Below are 14,071 nucleotides of genomic sequence, written 5' to 3' on the forward strand. Positions count from 1 at the left end.
CTGTGTACCTTAGTATCATATTCCTATGACTGTATCCAGGGAGGTGCCAGAAGAGCTAATTTTACTTTGGCCTTGTCCACTGTGAGGGAGATGTGTGCGCACAAATGCTAACCCTAAACTACAGAATTGGTACGTCACTAAGCCCCTCCTTACAAATATGTTACTGACCAATCATACCTCAGCAACTGTGTCCGCACAACAAACTTCCATATTCTGTCAAACAGGTTGCATCGTTTCCGGCTCAGGTCTTTTGTATGGGCTTCATTAAATATAGAGCTGTTTCACTCAAGATGCCTTAAAAGAAGCTACCAAACATGAGTATAAACGATGTCCATCACATATGCAGATTGATCTAGAAGTTTTTATATTTCTAAAATAACATTTGGAGTCCTGAGCGATGTTTGTTCATGTGTTTGAGATAAAAGGTGCGTTCGGCCATTTTCAGTTCCTCGGCCGAACGGGGGAACTGAAAATGGAGACGTGAAATCAGACACTTTCAGCTTCCCGTACTGACGCTCGCGCGGTGTTTGCACAGCTGAAGTGAAAAAAAAAAATGCAGTATTTTTCAAATACACAGAGGTTTCAGAGACATTTTCATTCAAAACTGTATGTGCTGCTAATACAACGTCTGTTTGTAGCTACAAGAATAAAGTTCAACATTTAACCCATTTAAATACCAATGGGTCTACATTTTTGTCAGTTTTAATTTGATAAACATTACACAATATAACATCGCCACTACATGAATAGGCCTAAATTTTTTACTGTTATAAAAACAGAGATTTGTGAGCATTAGGGGAACCTAAGGCGTAAGAATAAACACGAAACACATGATCGTTGTCGTCATCAGAGCTTGTGCAGTCACTCTTGAGAAGCTGTGTCGGCTTCTCTGCTCTGCTCTCAATTTGCTCTTGCGGTACTTTAATGCCATTCATCACAGTGCGCTGTCTCAAGTCAGACAACATTTCTAACCAGCATGCACTGCTTCAAGTCAGCCCCTGATCAGTCTACGCAGCGATGCATGAAGTCGAACAAGCCTAAAGCCTATATGCAACGCACAGCTGTGCAACTCGAAAGGGACAACTCAAAATCACAAAACAACTTGGAGGCGCATATCAGTGATCCCTAGCTCCAGTGATTTTCGAAATCCTGGCCTGACTGAGATATTTCACATCTCTTTTATCCATCTCAAATATTCCGCAGCAGGTGAATAACAGTAGGCCTATGTGACAAAAGAGGTATATCCAAATTCATATTACTCATAAAAGCAAAAAGTACCTGGATGACAACTAAAGATTCTGAAGTGTGCAATCCTCTCCCGTGGCCTCATGGGATAGTAAAATGTCCATAGTATCATCGGGCTGCGTTTCCCAAAAGTATCTAAGCAAAATAGATTTTAGAGTGTTTTTTTTTTTTTTACTATCTACTTAGGTTTATGATGCTTTTGGGAAGTGCAGTCCATTGTTTAATTTTAAATTAAAGAATGCATCTTTAACAGTTCTTTTATATTGTTAATGTTTTCATTTATTCGTTATAAATGAGGCTTTTTGCTTTCAGCTGACTGAGAAGCTCTTGTCTCGATTCTCATTTGCAGTCTCTGCAGTTTATCACTATGTAATTTAAAAAAATGTATATATGCTTTGCGATGTCAAGATTAATTTAGCCTACTTAAAAATAAAATTGAATAATTTTTATCACTTTATGAGCACATTTCACTGATAATCACGCTGCTCATCTCCAATTAATTTTCCAATTCCTTTTTCATTTTTCTGCTAGTCTTCTACAACAGCAACAGTATCCAAGGTGGCAACAGTAACCAAGGGACGGAGCTTAGTGAAGGGTCAATTACAAAAAGAGCAGAACACACAAAAAAGAAATTAAAGTAAGCAAACGGGGTGAGAGAATAAAGAATAGAAGACCGTCAGAAAGAAAAAAAAAGTAGTATAAAAATTCTCTGCACATTTTCCCCCAGATTGATTCTTCAGAGCAGCTCAAAATCCGAGCTTTCACCACCATGCATTTGTGTTTCCAGTCACACCTTGAAAAGTCATCTAATTTGCCTATGGAGGTGTTTATATTGAAAACTGACATGGTTCATGTTCATTTCACAGGCTGAATCATTGCTCTAACTGACCATGAAGCTACCGTGTCATTTTCAGTAATATAATATCTGCCCTCTGTTTTTTTTTTTTTTTTTTTTTGTCTCAGTTTTTGAAGGCAGAATGCGCTTGCAGTGAAAATGTGATGTGAGGTCTCAAATTATCTCTTCAATCATTTGAGCAAGGTCGGCCATCTTGGGTGATTAAGAGGGGTATGTTTTTTTTAGTTTTTTTTACGTATTCCTGTTTCTATAGTAGAGACCAATATAATTGGTCATATTCAATATATACAGTATAATGACTCATTGTTCCACTGCATCTCATATCCATTAATGTAAACTTTTAAAATGTATTCAGTGATTGCAGGATCAATAAATCAGTCTCTCTCCTTTAAGTCAGCACAATGCAATATGTCAATTACATAACTTTGGTAAGAAAGCATTACCCAAAAAAATCTATGTAAATCTTCCTCTAATCATAATCAAACCTCATGAATAGAATGTGAGAAGAATGAAAGATGAAGGGTCATTTGAAATGAAAAACACTTGCTGTGTGTGTTCAACCAGCTAAAACACATCTGCACACACTCAAGGTAATCCTTAAGATTTACACTGGGGGGAGAATTTAAGACATTCGTCCTGCTTGACTCTTGTGTTTCTGTGCTCTTATTCCTGTAGGTTATTACTGGAGTAAAAGCTGGAGGTCTCCGACACAGTCTTGGAAATACTGCGAGAGGACGAGCCATTGGAGGTGAACTCCCTGGAAGGGCTGTGAGTTGCTGGCCTCCCAGCAGCCGCTCTGATGCTCCCAAAGGTAACCTTGTGGCCATCTTCACACGGCTGCGTCACGCAGGACACGGTGCTCTCCACTCGACTGGCCCTGTACAAACTGGTCTGGGTTTGAAGGTACCGGGTGGACTTGAGCTCTAGACCCTCGTAGGATCCCTCAGGGATGCATGGACAGCAGTGGAATGCTTGCTTAAATCCGGCACGGAACCTGAGGATGCCAGCAAAAATGTAGGAGAACAATAGACGGATGTGATGATAAGTTTGAAGGTGAAAATTGACTAAAGAATATTATTACTTTGTCTTTCAAAGGCTTTTGTAATGGATTTTCAGCATCTGAGTGAGGCGGTAAAACCGTGATACATTACAGAATAATACATCATAGCATTTGGCTGTATTCTACGGTACAAAGATGGATCATTTCGAACAATAATGATATTATAGCAAATATTACAGCGACTCTGGAAAGAGCTAGATGTGACTCTGTGTGTGCGTCAATTACTGTGTTTTCACTCCAGGTGAAATTACCTGTCATTGAGGCAGCAGTAGATAATGGGATTGTACATAGTGGAGCTCATTGCCAGCCACATGATAGTCAGATAGACCTGCTGAATGAAGGGATGCTCAAACAGGTGCGGGTAGAACTGGTAAATCAGGAAATAGACATGATAGGGGAGCCAGCAAACGGCGAACGTACATACCACCACAATCATCATCTTCACCACCTGAGGGTTAGGCAAGAAGAGAACATTTCAATATTGGTTACTGTATGCCTATAAATACAGTGTCTGTCCTTCAAGCTGATTTCCTGGGTTTTGCATGCTGCCCACATTGTACTGTCAGAATGCTGTCAGACATAATTTTCTCGACATTAGCTTTCAGGTGGTCCAATGGCCCAAAGGCACCACCAGCAAGTAGCACGCAAACATGTCATTAAAAATGAAAATGTAAAAATGAAAAATGTCATTAAATGTAATAAAAAGAGAGCTAACAATATGCATTGTGCAGAAGCCATGTTTCAAAGAGCCAAATTTCAAAAACGGCTTAAATTAACATAAATTATATTTTAATGGTCAGTTTTCTCTGTTTAACATGTTTTCCCCAGCTTACTGTAATGTGAAGTGACAATAAGGCATATGCAGGTTGATTTCCCCCCAAAAGTGTAATCATTTGTGGCAACCTGACAGACACATTGGGTCAAATAATGCCATGAGTTTAGGTGTAACTACTTGTTGAGGATGATGAGGAAAGTATTTGGGAAACCTAAGAATTTTTGCAATTCCATTTGGTGCTACTAGTGGTGCTAAAATCATACACTACAGCTTTAAAGGTACACTCAGTAATTTATTTTTCATTAAAAACAATTGCACATTAAGAAATTAATACTTCTTTTGAAAACTATGTTTAAAATGATGTAAACTCGCATAAAAAGAATACATTCATATCTGTCACGATTAGCCATGCACTTCCTGGGTTAACTTGGACAATATCAGTAGCCTAAAAGCTAAAAATTTTATTTCACATGCAGTGAGTTGCATCATTATTGTTAGCATCTCCAAAACCACTTCATTTAAGTAACGCTTTTTTAAAGGATGGTTTGGCTAATGTCCATGCACATTCACGAGTGAACTAGCAGGCAACTGGCTTTTTTAACTGTAAGGCAGGACTACAGCGTTACGTTTTTCCCCATTCATTTTTATACAAGTTGATGTCTCATCACCTTAAAATGTCTCCGGAAACATGCAGTTCTACAATGGCATCAGTAACCTCTTTTGTGTGATGCTGCATCCATGCTGTTTCGGCATACTTCCAAAATACAATACAACACCAAAAACAAAACATCACTGAGTGCACCTTCAAATAACATATTTTTCAGCAAATGCATTTTATGTTTTCTCTACTTTCAAAAAAAAAAAATAGTTAATTTGTCACTGTTGTTCTACCACAGAAAAGCTGCCTTTAAACTACAGTCAATAAGCTGCACCTGTCTGGACTAGTCTGTGAAAGGTATGTCAAATTCCTTAAACTACATCTGTTCTACAACACTGGAGATTCTTGATCCATCTACAGCTTGAAGTGGGCCTGAAATCAGCATGAAACCCACCACGGCGCACACTACCAGAAGCCAGAGTATGTTGTAGCAAATCACTGTAGTCACCAGCGGACTGTCACAGACTCTTTGAAGTGTATGAGGCTCAAACCTAAAACAGGGACATTCAGGCGCTCCGGGGTAGTCAGATTGTGTCATCATACTGTATGTACCAGCAATATGTGCTAAGAAAATAGATCAAGATATTTTGTGTAAGGAATAAGAGGAAAATGTTAAGGCAAAACAATAGCAATAGAATGTAAAGTAGATAGTGGAGAGAAAAAGGTATATCTTCACTTCACATGCTTCAAGTGTGGTGAATGGGGCAGACAGACATACATACACACACAGAATGCAGATGAAAGAAGCAGACAGACCTTTTACCACCGATGAGTTTCATAGTGATTATTTCATGCAGCCCTGTCTGACCCTCCTCTCCTTGCGTGTGAACTCTGTCTGCTCTGTTAACTCTGAGTTCAGTGTCTGACCTGGACTGTGTGTGTAAGCAAGTGTCATCGTGGGCTTAAAGGATGATGGAAAAAGGAGGAACAAGAGGATGATGTGATGAAGACCTTGCGTTTGGCAGTCAGCTGCTCTTGGTAACGGTCAGACGAATCTCCTGGGATCTCACTGGCCCACAGAGTCAAACCCACCACCAGATAAGCACAGCCCATCACCAGGAGAGGGAGGAAGTAAATCAGCACTGCTACACACACAAAGTACCTTCAAAAAGAAGAAAGAAAGAAAGAAAGAAAAAAAGAAAAAAAGAAAGAAAGAAAGAAAGAAAGAAAGAAAGAAAGAAAGAAAGAAAGAAAGAAAGAAAGAAAGAAAGAAAGAAAGAAAGAAAGAAAGAAAGAAAGAAAGAAAGAAAGAAAGATAGATAGATAGATAGATAGATAGATAGATAGATAGATAGATAGATAGATAGATAGATAGATAGATAGATAGATAGATAGATAGATAGATAGATAGATAGATAGATTTTATATATTAATATAACTCCAAAATTTCTAGATGTAATCATTATTTTTGTATGCAGTTTCAGCATTCTTATTCACTAACTGCCTGAAATCCTATTTAATCAACCACTATGGTTTTGTGCTCCCCCCTGTGCACACAATAAATAAATATGAATATATATATATATATATATATGTGCTTATAATGGACTCAGTTTTTGGATCCACTTTTACATTATTTATTTTTGTACTATTATCTATTTTATTTATTTAGTTTTATTTTTATCTCCCATTTTTGACATCCTTTGCGTGCGGGGCTCTGTAAAATGATTTATTTCAATTAGAAAAATTCGGCTGACAAATGCATGTAAATGTAATCATACCTTTAGTAAACTGGATGCTAAATGCAAAGAGCATTTGCATATACATTTTTTTTTTTTTTGCCATTCTCAAAACTTTTTTGCTTTGCCAAATCTCTGTCACACTTTTTCTCATTTTGCCTGTCTTTAAAATCAAGGCACAGTTCATTCCTTACCCCTAATACACTGGGTCTGGCAAAGAGCCAAGATCATGAATCAAATGCAGAATGTCAGACATGTAAAGTCAAAGGTGAATATATTACTCCATATTAATCTCTCAACAGCAATTACAAAGTGAAATAGACTGCTTAATGCGTATATTATTAAATAAGCCAGTAAGCGAAACACAGCAATCAAATTGCATCATGTTTTCCTTCGGTTTACAGTCTTACTGTATTAAAATGCACTACGCGTGTTAAAATCATAATGCTTACTTGCAAAACCATGGCCAAATGACAATACAGTGTTTCCTTTCTTAATGGAACTCCTTAAAAATGTTTCCACATCCACAGATGAAAAATCACTTTTCTGAATGAATTGGAATGAATTAAATTATGTATGTGGCATCAGAATGAGTGTTAGAATAAGGCGGGTTGTGGTGTCACTATTTTGGCTCATACACTGCACAACGAGAAGAGGTGACCGGACCCTGAGGAAGATTGTGGAGAAGGACCGATTCCAGACCTTGGGGGACCTGCGGAAGCAGTGGACTTAGTCTGGAATAGAAACTTCCAGAGCCACCGTGCACAGGCGTGTGCAGGAAATGGGCTACAGGTGCCGCATTCCCCAGGTCAAGCCACTTTTGAACCAGAAACAGCGGCAGAAGCGCCTGACCTGGACTACAGAGAAGCAGCACTGGACTGTTGCTCAGTGGTCCAAAGTACTTTTTTCGGATGAAAGCAAATTTTGCATGTCATTCGGAAATCAAGGTGCCAGAGTCTGGAGGAAGACTGGGGAGAAGGAAATGCCAAAATGCCTGAAGTCCAGTGTCAAGTACCCACAGTCAGTGATGGTCTGGGGTGCCATGTCAGCTGCTGGTGTTGGTACACTGTGTTTTATCAAGGGCAGGGTCAATGCAGCTAGCTATCAGGAGATTTTGGAGCACTTCAAGCTTCCATCTGCTGAAAAGCTTTATGGAGATGAAGATTTCATTTTTCAGCACGACCTGGCACCTGCTCACAGTGCCAAAACCACTGGTAAATGGTTTACTGACCATGGTATTACTGTGCTCAATTGGCCTGCCAACTCTCCTGACCTGAACCCCATAGAGAATCTGTGGGATATTGTGAAGAGAAAGTTGAGAGACGCAAGACCAAACACTCTGGATGAGCTTAAGGCCGCTATCGAAGCATCCTGGGCCTCCATAACACCTCAGCAGTGCCACAGGCTGATTGCCTCCATGCCACGCCACATTGAAGCAGTCATTTCTGCAAAAGGATTCCAGACCAAGTATTGAGTGCATAACTGAACATAATTATTTGAAGGCTGACTTTCTTTGTATTAAAAACCCTTCTTTTATTGGTCGGATTAAATATGCTAATTTTTTTAGATAGGAATTTTGGGTTTTCATGAGCTGTATGCCAAAATCATCAGTACTAAAACAATAAAAGACCTGAAATATTTCAGTTGGTGTGCAATGAATCTAAAATATATGAAAGTTTAATTTATATCATTACATTATGGAAAATAATTAACTTTAATCACAATATGCTAATTTTTTAGAAGGACCTGTATACATATATATATATATATATAAAACACTGAGACATTAGTCGAAATATATATTATGTTCACAGCCCTTTTTTAAGATGACTATACAGCCAATTAAGTCAGAAAAGAAGAAATTAGAAATAAATTAAGGCTGGAACTGACAAATTCCCGTAAATTTACAATTTCAAACACAATTTGAGATATGTTGCTGAAATACTTTTTAAAATGTTCCTGATGTTCTCTAAGAGCAGACAGTAAACACGTAAGAGCCAGACAGAGATACTCATAAATGCCACCTGCCAATCTGAAGACAACACAGAGGTCTCTGTAATAATGTTGCTTCCAGTGATTCTCTCCATGAGGGAGCTGAAAAACAAGGCCGTGATTAATTATACCATTGTTTCATATTCCTTAGTGACACAGGTGGAATGCAGTCATCAGGAGAATTGTACTTGGCCCCATTCACCCGCCCCCGTCCTCTAACTAACCGCTTCTCCATGGCTGAAGTAAAAGAACACAGCACAATAAGGTACAGCACAAAGGAATTCTGATGAGTTAAGCCAGGCTGTCCAGGAACCTCACATTGACCACAGATTATGTCTCGTTCATCATTTCTTTAGAAGTTGAGTGCAATCAGGAAAACAGGAGTAGCCTAAAAGAGAAGGCGAGAGACTGAAAAAAAATAAAAGAGAGATGGGGAGAGACTGAGGGGCTGTTCACATCACGCCGTTTTCAATGAAAAAAAAGGAAGACTTTTCATTTACAAGGCAATGGCATTTTGGGTGCCTGAAAACGCAAACTTTTGAAAACAGGTTTCAAAATGCACGTTTTTGAAAACGGGTTTCTGTTGAATCTGTGAAAATGATGACGTCATGCACATGCGTATTATCGCCATCTAATGGCCTGGCAACAGAATACAGCGTTTTTAGTCGTTTACGTGGATCCGTGTGAATGGGGATCGTTTTGACAATGGTGTCGTATACGCAGAAAACTCAAAGGAAAAACTTCTCCGTTTTAAGCATATCGTTGTTGTGTAAACGTACCCTGAAATAGGGTTAGACAGAGTGTCACGGTTCATGGATCCGGTGTCTCTCTCTAGTCTCGTGCTTTGTTGTTTACATGTGTGTGAGTGTGTATGTGGGTGTGTCCGGATCGTCACAGTTGATCAGTATCCAGCTGCGATCACTCACCAGTACCATCTGCCACTCATCTCATCTCCTATAAAGACTTACCACTTTCTCATTCCCTTTGTCAGATCGTTGCATGAAGTTGCATGATTGTGTTGCCTGTTCCTGTTCCCGTGCTTCGTGTCCCGTCTCGAGTTCCAGTTTTCGTCTTGTTGGATTTCGTTTCGTGTCTGGATTACGTCATCACTCTTCAGAGCACCCTGCACTTCATCCTTCACTCCGTGTCTGACCATCGAAGTCCCTGCGCCACCGCCTGCATCACCTGTACTTTACATCATCATCATCTCTATCTTCACTATAATAAACAGCCTTTTACTTGCATTTTGTGTCCTCGTTCCTAACGTAACAGAACGATCTGACCAAGAATGGATACAGCAAGTACACCAGCGCCGACCATGGAGGACTGTTTGAGTAACAGTATGGCTCGTCTGGACATTCAAGAAAAGAATTTAAATGATACTGGTCGCGCTGTTCAGGCGTTAGTGGCGCAGGTGTCCGAGCTCACCCGGCAGATCCAACAGCTACGAGCTCCCACTGCGCCGCCCACACCGGCCGTTCCCCCCACACCATCGGAGAGCCCATCCCAGTCGGAGCCACGCCTACCAACCCCAGAGCCCTATTCAGGTGATCCAAAATTTTGCAGCCTTTTTAACCCGGTGCTCCATGCATTTTTCTCTCCAGCCCAAGACTTTCCAGACTGAGCGTTCCAAGGTCTCTTTTGTGCTCACCCTCCTGACTGGGAAAGCGGCGTTATGGGGAACGGCGGTGTGGGAGAATGAAGATCCATGCTGCACCTCGTTCCAGGAGCACTCCGCTGAGATGAAAAGAGTTTTCGACCGGACGGCCGGCGGAAGAGAAGCTGCAAGAATGCTGGCTGAGTTACGTCAAGGAGAAAGATCAGTGTCGGACTTTTCGGTCAAGTTCCGGACCCTAGCAGCGGAGAGCAAATGGAATGAGGAGGTGCAGTGGGACATGTTCCTGCATGGGCTGGATAACCGCGTCCAAAGAGAAATCTACGCTTTGGACCTGCCCCAGTCTCTTAATGAACTCATCGCTTTAGCCCTCAGAGTTGATGCCCGACTATCCCGAGTTGGTGGCCACGCCATGAGTAGACGCCCTCTGGCAGGAGCCGAGGGGCCACGAGTTGGAGGCGGGGACGCGGTCAGCCCTGTCGACGATCACGAGCCCATGCAGGTGGGTCGAGCTCGAGTTTCCCGGGAGGAGAGGGAAAGGCGGAGGTCCCAGGGCCTGTGCCTATACTGTGGAGGAACCGGACACTATGCTTACAACTGTCTTGTAAAAGGGCAACCCTGATAGTAAGTATGAGGCTACTATCGGGTGGGATCTCCGCCGAGAAGACCTCATCAACATCTACCCTCCTTCCGGTAAGACTGAGATGGTCAACACTCACTCACGACTGTCGAGCACTCTTGGACTCCGGGGCAGAAGGTCATTTCATGGATCATTCATTCGCACGCCAATTCAAGATTCCCCTCAAGACCCTTACACATCAGATTGCTGTACATGCACTTAATGGACAAACACTTCCCAACATCACGTTTGCCACAGAAGACATCACCCTCATCACATCAGGCAACCACACCGAGATCATTTCTTTCTATATCCTGAACACCCCCCTTGCACCCATTGTCCTCGGTCACCCTTGGCTCACCCGGCACAACCCTAAAGTGGACTGGCAGCTCAAGTCTGTGTCTTCATGGAGTAATCAGTGTCATAAGTCTTGTCTAGTGTCTGCCTGTCCGTCTGTTTCTGTCCCTGTGTTGCAGGAGGAGGCAGTGGATCTATCTAACGTGCCCGCGGAGTATCTGGACCTGAAGGAGGTGTTCAGTAAGTCTCGGGCTGCTTCTCTTCCTCCGCATCGTCCCTATGACTGTGCCATAGACTTATTACCAGGCATGGCTCCGCCCAAAGGCAAGTTATATTCGCTCTCTACACCTGAGTGGGAGGCTATGGAGAAATATATTTCTGATTCTCTAGCAACAGGGTTCATCCGCCCTTCCTCTTCTCCAGCGGGGGCGGGGTTCTTTTTTAAAGGGAAGAAGGACGGGTCTCTGCGACCTTGTATTGACTACCGGGCGTTGAACAACATCACGGTAAAGAATACTTATCCTTTGCCGTTGATGTCTTCAGCCTTTGAGAGGTTGCAGGGAGCGACCATCTTCACAAAATTGGATTTACGTAATGCCTATCATTTGGTCCGCATCAGGGAGGGGGATGAGTGGAAGACCGCGTTTAACACCCCCAGGGGACACTTTGAATATTTGGTTATGCCTTTCGGTCTTTCCAACAGTCCAGCGGTCTTCCAGGCACACGTCAATGACGTACTGCGAGATATGATAGATCAGTTCATTTATGTCTACCTAGAAGACATACTGATTTTTTCTTCTTCTCTCCAGGAACACGTGCAGCACGTACGACGAGTGCTTCAGAGGTTGCTAGAGAATGGGCTTTTTGTCAAGGCGGAGAAATGCGATTTTCATGCACAGTCTGTTCCATTCCTAGGATACATCGTGTCGGTTTAGGGAATGCGCATGGATCCTGAGAAGATCAAGGCTGTGGTAGAGTGGCCAAGTCCAGAGTCTCGTAAGGCCCTTCTGAGATTTCTGGGGTTCGCCAATTTCTCCAGACGTTTTATTCGCAACTTCAGCCAACTAGCCGCACCTCTGACCGCCTTGACCTCCCCCAGAACGACGTTCAGGTGGTCAGACGCAGCCGAGGCTGCGTTTGCCAAACTGAAGGGTTGCTTCGTTTCAGCCCCCATTCTGACAACTCCTGATCCATTACGTCAGTTCGTGGTGGAGGTCGACGCGTCAGAGGTGGGGGTAGGAGCAGTGTTATCACAGTGCTCTCTCTCAGACGACAAGATGCATCCTTGCGCGTTTTTGTCTCATCGTCTATCTCCTGCCGAACGCAATTATGACATTGGGAACAGAGAGTTGTTGGCAGTCAAGTTAGCATTGGAGGAGTGGCATCACTGGTTAGAAGGGTCGGGGGTACCTCTTATCGTTTGGACCGATCACAAGAACTTAGAATACATTCGGACTGCTAAAAGGTTGAACTCCAGGCAGGCTCGGTGGGCACTTTTTTTTGGTCGTTTTGATTTTACTCTTTCGTACCGCCCGGGTTCTAAAAACATCGAACCCGATTCTTTATCGCGCATTTTTGATCGTTCCGAACGCCCGTCTACTCCCGAGTGCATTTTACCATAGAATCTATTAATCTCCACACTCATATGGGAGGTCGAATCGAAGGTCATGAAGGCCTTAGAAGGGGTAACGCCCCCGGTCGGTTGCCCACCGAATCGTTTATTTGTGCCTGAGGGTCTGAGGTCCAGCGTCATTCAGTGGGGGCATTCTTCCAATGTGGCTTTCATCCAGGAGCTAATCGCAGGAGTTAGTGGCTTGCTCAGTTTGTGCCACTGGTAAGACCTCCAATCGACCTCCAGATGGGTTACTCCAACCGCTGCCAGTCCCTTCGAGACCCTGGTCCCATATCGCTCTAGATTTTGTTACCGCCCTCCCACCCTCCCAGGGTCATTAGGTAGTTTTGACCGTAGTGGACCGGTTCTCGAAGGCGGCTCATTTAATTCCCTTGTCCAAATTAGCCTCAGCCAAGGAGACAGCGGTGATTGTCGTTGACCACGTCTTTCGGTTACATGGCCTCCCTACAGACGTGGTTTCTGACAGGGGACCCCAGTTTCTTTCCAAATTTTGGCGAGAATTTTGTAAGCTTCTGGGGGCGACTGTCAGTCTGTCCTCAGGGTTCCACCCCCAGAGCAATGGCCAAACTGAGAGAGCCAACCAGGATTTGGAGAGAACGTTACAATGTTTGGTTTCCAAGAATCCTTCCTTATGGAATCAACAACTTTCTATGGTGGAGTACGCCCACAGCATGTTGCCAGTGTCATCCACGGGCCTATCTCCGTTTGAGTGTAGTGTAGGTTACCAGCCACCAATTTTTCCTAGTCTGGAATCTGAGGTCTGCTCACGCCTTGGTCCAGAGGTGTCACCGCACTTGGACTAGAGCCTGTGAGACTCTTCTCCACGTGGGGTTGCGCACCAAGGCCAAAGCCGATCGCCACCAGTCTAGACCCCCCGTATACGTCGTTGGTCAAAAAGTGTGGCTTTCTACCAAGAACATTCCTCTCCGCTCCGTGTCTAATAAACTTGCTCCCAAATTCATTGGCCCGTTTACTGTCACCAAGATCAATAGTCCGGTGGCATTCCGCCTCAACCTTCCTCCAGTGTACAGGAGAATTCACCATTAGGATATAGGGTAACAATTATCTTTCTAGTTTCAGAACCTAATGCTACTTAAAACAGGTAATAGTGCCTTTTGCCCCTGGATTAGGACATATGTAAAAGTTTTTTAATGAGGAAAAAGTGACGTAGTGCACATTTAAATAAATTATGTAATAGGAAAGCATGCAGTGTTGAAGAGACTGAAAAGAGTATAAAATGTAAGCAATATGCTTACATCACTAGCATCATGTAACTTATTGCTTTTATAGAATGTCTACCACACAATACAAATATTAAAGCCAACAAATATGCATCAATGCAACTTTCGTCAAGTAAAATCACTAAAAGCCTTCTATCCGCTTGAAAAAAAAATAGTCCCTGACCATTATTTTGTCATTTGATGGCGGCAAAGACTGTATTTATAAGTGAGTCACTCAGTAACGAAGACTTTTATATTGAAAGGACTGAAACATGTTGTGAACACGGAAGAAGACGCAACTGACCAAAGCTTTGACCAGGCATGGGAAAACCCCTTAACTGTTTAAAGGACAAGATATCCCAACGGACATTCAAATTGATTTTTTTTATTATGAACATACTGTAGGACTGACCTGAAGGAAA

The 14,071-nt window shown here is 42.5% G+C and overlaps 1 protein-coding gene across 2 annotated transcripts in view; it reads right to left on the minus strand.

The window, feature by feature from the left end:
• Positions 1-659: 659 nt before the first annotated feature.
• Positions 660-14,071, minus strand: part of tacr1a (tachykinin receptor 1a) — a 34,572-nt gene continuing 21,160 nt past the window's right edge. Inside the window, exons 3-6 of one of the 2 annotated variants that reach the window (XM_077240871.1) lie at positions 5,546-5,696; positions 3,586-3,609; positions 3,413-3,489; positions 2,427-3,095 (exon numbers count right to left, since the gene is read on the minus strand). In XM_077240871.1, the coding sequence (XP_077096986.1) occupies positions 2,765-3,095; positions 3,413-3,489; positions 3,586-3,609; positions 5,546-5,696 (583 nt within the window). In that variant the 3' untranslated portion in view covers positions 2,427-2,764. Of the gene's footprint in view, positions 3,096-3,412; positions 3,610-5,545; positions 5,697-14,071 lie in introns of both variants that reach the window. The other variant, XM_077240870.1, reaches the window with a different exon arrangement.

Source organism: Siphateles boraxobius, unplaced genomic scaffold (genome assembly GCF_051911475.1).
Source record: "Siphateles boraxobius isolate OS27281-9 unplaced genomic scaffold, OSU_SipBor_1 24, whole genome shotgun sequence".
Classification (NCBI taxonomy): domain Eukaryota; kingdom Metazoa; phylum Chordata; class Actinopteri; order Cypriniformes; family Leuciscidae; genus Siphateles; species Siphateles boraxobius.